We start from the raw sequence: 7,497 nt of genomic DNA, 5'->3' as shown, positions 1-7,497 counted from the left end.
TGATTTTAATGGGTTAAAATCTACGATTTTCATTATATAAGCTGAACCATTAACATTTTTTATTCCTGAACTCTCAGGAATAGGTTCGGCTTACATCTATGAGCCGAACCAACCCATTGATGAACAGTTCGGCTTACATCTATGAGCCGAACCTCACATAATTTTTCTTCCAGATCACACAGGACTAGGTTCGGCTCATTATGATATTTTTAAACAAGCCGAACTAGTTGGTTCGGCTCATAACAATAACAATTTCAGCTTGCCGAACTGTTCATTAGTTGTCAATATCCAGGTTTCAGATCAAGGTTCGGCGCATAATTTAGGTGAGTTGTGAGCCGAACCTAGGTTCGGCGCATAATTTAGTTGCGTTGTGAGCCTGAAAGTGTATATGAACAGTTCGGCTGATACGATTTTCATTATATAAGCCGAACCATTAACATTTTTTATTCCAGAACTCTCAGGAATAGGTTCGGCTTTCTAGGAAAATTTTATACAAGCCGAACTAGTGTCTAGCAAATGTTCGGCACATACCTAAACAGTTTCAGCTAGCCGAACTATTCATAAAGGGATCGGTTCGGCTCATAAATGTAAGCCGAACCTTTTCATCCCCCAGTGAATCATTCTCGTAATCTAGGAAATCAACCATTTGGGAATCATTGTTGTAGTTGATGTGTATTTTCCTAGGTTTTTTAGATGATATATGACACTCCTCATCCTCCATTGAATCAAGAATTAGAATTTTCTCACTTTCTCCTTCTCTTTCTCTCCTTCTTAACCAAACCAAAACTTTGATTTTTTTTTCCCCAAATTTTTCATCTAAACAACTCTTATAATTCTGAAAATTATTTTAATCACTAATCAAAATATTTAATCACTAATCAAGATTAATAACACTAATAAGTAAAGGGCAGATTTTCCATTAAAAAATTTTTGGGTTAAGGGGTTATCTGATTTTGCTATTTCACAACCCTTTTTGTCTTCATTCAGTATGCCTTGGAAGATTTTGGTATGCCCAACATTATGGTTCAAAAAAAAAACAAGATAAAAACCGGGCTCTCACATTTCTTTTGGTGGTGGGGCCCATAAGTGGCCCCCCTGCTAATCTCCCCAGGGCATGGCCCAGCTGAAATGTGAGAGAGCTGTTTTGCTTCTGTTTATTTGGGGGGTACGTTTAGAAGCACTGCTCCAAATAATAAGCTTCTGTTTATTTGGGCGGTATGTTTAGAAGCACTGCTCCAAATAATAAGATCCATGGAGAACCACTGTTTCTTTTTCTTTTTTTTCTTTTTGAAGCAAATATTTTCTTTTTTTCTGCTCATTATGCAGACCTGAAATTTTCTAGTACATATTCAGCAAGATTGTACATTTTACAATTCTGGACTTAGACACCAGTTATAGATCACTGGATATGAATCCAGGAGGTTTGACGGAATAAATAAAATGACAGGCTACCCCAGTCTGGCAGAGGGGAACAAGAGAAGGGTATGGCCATCATCATCATTTTCTTTGCGGCAATTGAATGAAACACTTCATGCTTATTATGCTTGAGCAGGACTGGGCATGATAAGGAAGCACTATTAACACCAACATTGTGGACATAACCATTACCAGACGTGAAAATCACTAAAATAATCATCATTGGTCTTCTCTTGGGAGAAAAAAAGACTAGTTCTCGCTCTCTTACTGATAATCAATGACATAACAAATCGCAAGGTCTCAACAAAAATATAAATCAGAACCGCAGATTGAATCTCAAAATCAGGCAGAGATTTGGGAAAAGTGTTTTGTCTTTTGATGGTTCACCAGTTCCTTCAGCTTTGGAAGCAAGATTCAACACTACTGCAATGCCTGTTTATAAAAAACACCAACATAACAGAATCAGATTATTAATCTACTGGTCCTGCTAGTGTTGCCATACAAAGAAAGGACAGAAACGTGTGAGAGTTCATGTGTATCAGAACATTGTGATAAACATACTGGAATGCAGACTTCTGCAACATCAGACCTAGTAATTGCCCTTATGACAGTCTCAAGAAGCTCATCATCTTTGACAACAACAAGATCTCTTACACCCCCAGTCTGTCTTACCAGCCTCCAGCTCTGTTACAGTTAAGAGCATCACAAATTAAATGGAATTTCAACGAGTCGTCTACTTCAGTCAATTTTGTTTCCGATGGGCAATAGATATGACAATAATACATGAACATGGTCGTATCATCAAAGAGAATTTTGTTTTGGGTTCCAGATCTGGCATTCCTACCGTTTCTTTCTGAAGATGAGAAATGGTGTGCACAATCTTATGCAGTTTAACCAGAATTCTATACAGAATATAAAACATTGTTTTAAACCTACAATATCAGCATGTGTAGCAGGCTCAACAGATAAAAGTAGGCAGGAAGGGTTTACCTGATAATTGTGTACGGTATACCAGAGTCAGCCAGGTACATCTCTGCCTTTCTCTTCCAAACTTGCATTGATGAATTTCATTAAACTAAGTATGACCTCCAGGGAAAAACAAGTCAGCAACATAAAATGAATTATCCACAAATATGTTTCCATTTCAAAAGTTGTTTGTGGGATGATTGAGGTGTGTTCCAACCATAGACCAAAACGATCTGTTTCACTCCCGCAGCTTTAGCTGTAAAACAAAATTCAACTGATTACAGATCACAACCTTCTTAAGTCTTGAGAACAAACAAAGAGAAAAAATTCAACAAACAACGTGTCTTAACAGAAACAATTTGATTCTTCTGCCCAATCCAATCATACTAAAAACACCGGATGTCAATAACTAAACAGGAAAAAAAAAAAAACAAACCCCTTAAGGATTAGCCCCATCTTCAAAAAAGAACTCGTTCCTTCTAGACTTCCACCTTTAGTAGGATCAAACCCGAATTTGAATTTGGGCACAGCATTAGTGTCAACTCGTTGAATTGCAATAGAGAACTCTCACCATTCCTAATTTCCGAAACAAATACATCGTCAGCTTGTCCAATTTTCTCTTAGCTTTATTCTGCTCCCATGAAACCTCTAGCTACAAAGTCGTCTATCTCTATTTCAGTTTTCACACACAATTTGCCCAGCGAAACCCATCAAAAGAAAAAAACTCGCATTGCATTTATTAGGGTACCACTACGTACCATTACTACAATGCATGTCAAATCTTCAACAAGAAACTCGAGTAAGAGATTTCAGAACTCAACGAACTTGCACCAGTTTGAAAATATGAAGGACATTTACTAGTATGTGAATATTCGGATGTAGTTTAAATGCACAATGTGCGACTGCACACCACCAACAGATACTATTGTGCAAAACTAGTGATTTAGAAAACAGCTCTCGTGCTATAGAATGCTTCTAAGCAGAGAAAATGCAATGCAAGGCAAGCAAAAGCTGGAAACACAGTGTAAACTAAAAACTGCCAAGAGAATCTGACACTCCACATCACGTTGATCATGTCTTCATGAATGATTACCAAATAGTAAAATTAGCTCTTGAGCTTCTTCCTCATATTTGATCACAACCTAATCTAAGAACGACTCCTCTGACATGCAGAAACTTGTTCAAGAAAGACTCTTTGCACATGCATATAAACAGTTAATATCTGACCAATAGTAGCCTAATAGGATTTCTATGAATCTGCAAGCTTAGCAGTAATGTAGATAGCAAGCTGTATCTAGAATTACAAAGATTTTTTGCTTATGCATAACAAATACAAACCTACTCGAGTAATATCATCCACCACTAATTCGTATCCTTGACTCTTAGCAACATTGTGGTCTTCTAACCATCCTAACACAGCAAAGGAAAGTAACCTATTAATACAGTGTGCAAATTGGAATCCAGCATTATATCGTTCACATCTTTTACTATTTCAAAGAGACAGATTGGCATTGCCATGAACTGTTAACATGTTCTTTATTCTATGTTACAAGAATTGAGCAGATTCTTTAAAGAATTAAAACAAAACCAAATTAAGAAAGAAAGAAACATAGCAGTCGGGACAGGGTATCAGATGCAGCACTGGTGATATTATTCAGTATCTTATACATCCACAATAGCAGCCAAATCCTTCCATACAAACAAATATTCATTGTTAGAGAGTAAACCATGGACAAAAAACATTGGATTTCGGCCTTACCAGTGCCTCTACACTACAGTACATGTCAAATTTTCAACGAGATATTTGGATGAGAACGTTCTGTAAAAGGTTTTAGAACTCAATGGAGCACCAGCTTGAAAATATGAAGGGAAAACAGGTCTCGTCAGAAAGCTCCTAAGCAGGGCAAATGCAATGCCAATTTGTTATCCTCTTGTTAGTAATTAGCATACAGATAAAGGCTACAGCTAATCATTTCAAAGAGAAGTTAAAGTAGCAAACATAATGCAAACTTAAACTGTCAAGAGATTCTGATAATCTACATAATGCTGATCCTCACTAAATAATTATGAAATAGTAAATAGCTCACAACGATATACCTTTGTTAGCTCCGGTTCCAAATACTCGAGCACAAACTTGTTCAAGAAAGACTCCTCTGACATGGCTAAAAGCGAAGATATGCGAATTTCATCCTTATTAATGAGACCCTTAGAGAGTAAACTTCGATAAACAGAAAACCTAGGTATAATCCTCTTCTCCAAGCTGTAACTCAAATTCATTGGGCATCTGGCAATAAGCGATGAACTGATACCCATATGATTCACAAGGTAATCCATAGTCCCCAATATCTTCTTCTCTGAATGCCTCATACAGATAGGATAAATCTTAAATGCATTTTCAATTTGTTCTTCTGACCAACCCCATTTCCTATAAGCATTCAACTTCTTTTCCCACGTCGATTTACTCATTGCTGAGGTGACATGAATAGCAATAAGAAATGCATATTTCTTGGGATCAAAACCCATACCCTTAACCTCTTGTACAATGCCCTTAAATTTTTCAGTCCCCATCATAAATGTCCTCGGTTGGTTGATTAAATACTTGACAATTTGTGATTGAGCAACACCTTCATCTCTCAAAACCTGTATGTTGATCATCAATTTATCGTATACGTCCGCGGGAATACATGTTCGTTGCAGAATGCGGAATACATGTCTGTCAGTACCTACAATCTCCTTGGTGAATTTGAAAAATGGAATGAAATGCCTTTCAATACTTCTGTTTAGAATCAGTGGGTTTGTAGATAAGACATTTGCAAGTTCAATAGCAGTAATATCTCTAGATAATAAATAATCAAATCGGGGTTTTAGGGTTTTGTGAGGATCTGATAAAAGGATTACTGGATTTTTGGTGATTAATTTTGTGATGTGGGTTTTACTGAATCCGTAAGATTCAAGGAAGGTAAGAACTGAGTTTGGATTCGATGTGGGTTCGAATTGGAGTTTCTTTGATGCGGATTTTGCTTGGGTTTCTGATAATCCACAGGCGTTTATCAAGTAAGAAACTTCAATCGAAGAAGAAGATGAAGAAATAGATCTAACCTTTATATGAAGCACGCACAGAGAAAGTGGCTTTGAATCTCCTCCACTGCGAACCCTGTTTCTGATCAGTGTATCACAGAGAGAACGAAACATTTTTGACGAAATCAGATGAAACTAGGGTTTGGATTTAGACGATTTTGGGAAAATGGCTAACCAGGGTCCAGGGATATATTTATTCTGAAATCAAAACTAGTGACAAAACCCTTAGGTGAACAAACTAGTGATAAGAAAAAACCGGTCATATTATTTTTAACAAATAAAAACCGTTTCAAATAAAATTGGGACAAAAACCCCAATTCAAATAAAACTTTTAAAATTCAATTTTTATTTGATTTGTAAATTCCAAAATTAACCTTCCGCATATAAAAACACTTTCAAAGGAAAGTTTGGCGGAAACAAGAAAGTAAAAACGATTTTTTTCCTCTCTGAACCGAACAAATCAGATTCGGAAAAAGTGTGATTCTTCTTTCCTAGTTTTCTTCGTTCTTTTCGTTTCAATTCAAAGATTCATCATCATCTTCTCCCAATTTCAATTCAAAAATTGAGAGAGCAATTTTAGGTTTGTTTGATTGAAGAACCGGAAGAGAAGCTACAAGTTTTGAGATCTGTTTATTCGAGATACGTAGAAGAATCCAATTCAGTTGTTCGAAGAAGAGAAGATAAACGTAGTTGTTCGAAGAAGAGAAGAATCCAATTCGTTATTCGAGATCTGGTTGCAATTCAGTTTAGCTGAAATCATATTTCCGCTTTTCAAGTTGAAATTGAATCTCGAATTGAAGAATCCAGTTGAACAATCAATCAACTTCGTGTTGATCATCTTCGTCTTCATATTAATCTTCGTCTTCAAGGAATCAATCAACTTTTCAGGTATTCAATTCTCTTTTTTGTGTTGATTTTTGATTTTGTTTGTGTGAATTTGCTAGTCACTCTTGTCGAATAAACTGAATTGATGTTAGCATATGATTTTTTATGTTTGTGTTGATGTTCTTATGAAGGATTCCATCTCTTTGGAACTGTTTTTCAAACAAAAAAATTGTTGTTGATATTCACATCTGGTGAAACTGTTTTTGGTTTCATCATTTTGTTCTGTAGATTATGGATTCTGTTCTCGCACTTGTATGTCACAAAGAAGATTGTTTAACTCTTCGTATTGGCCTCCAAGAGTCTTTTGTTAATTTGAAGACTAGTATATGCTCAAGTTGGTGTGAATTCTCTCCTCCTTCTATGGAAATTTTTCACATGGTTGATGATCAGCAAAAGGTCATTCATTCTGATTTTCATCTTCAATGTTTGGCTCTATTTAGTATGTATAATAAAGAAGGGATTATGGAGTTACTCGTAAGTCACAAAGCTGAGAGTTCTGGTTCAATAAGTTCAGGAATTATAGCTTTTGATGACCAGCCACAAAGTTCTGGAATTATACCTTTTGAGAAGCCACGGATTGATTATGATGTTCCAGATAAAATTAAGGAACCGTTGAAGTCTGCTCACTGGTTACATCTTTTTCAAGGAGTTGAACAGTTGTTTCCGGGAGGTGTTGAACAAGTTCGTTGTGATTTACAGAAGTATCACGCAACAGCTGGTTATGAATACACGGTATATAGGAATGAGAAGTTGAGGATTGGTGCACGTTGTGCTAATAAGAACAAAGAGGAGAAATGTGACTGGCATTTATATGTTGTGTCTGTTGATGGTGTTGTAGGAAGTCCTTTTATTATCAAGGAACTAAATAATCAGCATACTTATATTGGTGGATTTGTTAACATGACACGGATATCAAAGAAACTAGTTAGTAGCTTGATTATTGATGAAATTAAACATGATCCTAATAATAAAACTAAGCATATTATGGAATCTTTTACGAGAGACTTCGGCTTTGACATTAGTCGTTATTATGCATACGCAGGTAAGAAGCATGCACTGAATACTTCATGGGGAGAGAACGAGAAATCTTTTATGTTCTTGAACTGGTATAAAAACAAGTTGATTGAAACCAATCCTGGTTCTCACGTGGTT

The 7,497-nt window shown here is 36.2% G+C and overlaps 1 protein-coding gene across 5 annotated transcripts; it reads right to left on the bottom strand.

Moving 5' to 3' along the window:
* Positions 1-1,221: 1,221 nt before the first annotated feature.
* Positions 1,222-5,607, bottom strand: LOC113307812 (transcription termination factor MTERF8, chloroplastic-like). Of its 5 annotated transcripts, none has more exons than XM_026556268.1 (5): positions 4,480-5,607; positions 3,721-3,792; positions 2,407-2,638; positions 2,006-2,100; positions 1,224-1,848 (listed from the first exon to the last, which is right to left on the bottom strand). In XM_026556268.1, the coding sequence occupies exons 1-2, from the start codon at positions 5,572-5,574 to the stop codon at positions 3,784-3,786; spliced, it is 1,104 nt and encodes a 367-aa protein (XP_026412053.1). In that variant the 5' UTR covers positions 5,575-5,607; the 3' UTR covers positions 1,224-1,848; positions 2,006-2,100; positions 2,407-2,638; positions 3,721-3,783. The 5 variants fall into 5 exon arrangements, with proteins under 5 accessions (XP_026412052.1, XP_026412051.1, XP_026412053.1 ...); XM_026556269.1 differs by having other exon boundaries at positions 3,725-3,792; XM_026556266.1 differs by lacking the exon at positions 3,721-3,792 and having other exon boundaries at positions 1,223-1,848; positions 1,978-2,100.
* Between the last annotated feature and the right edge of the window lie 1,890 nt (positions 5,608-7,497).

This window comes from Papaver somniferum, chromosome 9 (assembly GCF_003573695.1).
Source record: "Papaver somniferum cultivar HN1 chromosome 9, ASM357369v1, whole genome shotgun sequence".
Taxonomy (NCBI): Eukaryota; Viridiplantae; Streptophyta; class Magnoliopsida; order Ranunculales; family Papaveraceae; genus Papaver; species Papaver somniferum.
This window is presented reverse-complemented; position numbering and strand designations above follow the sequence as displayed.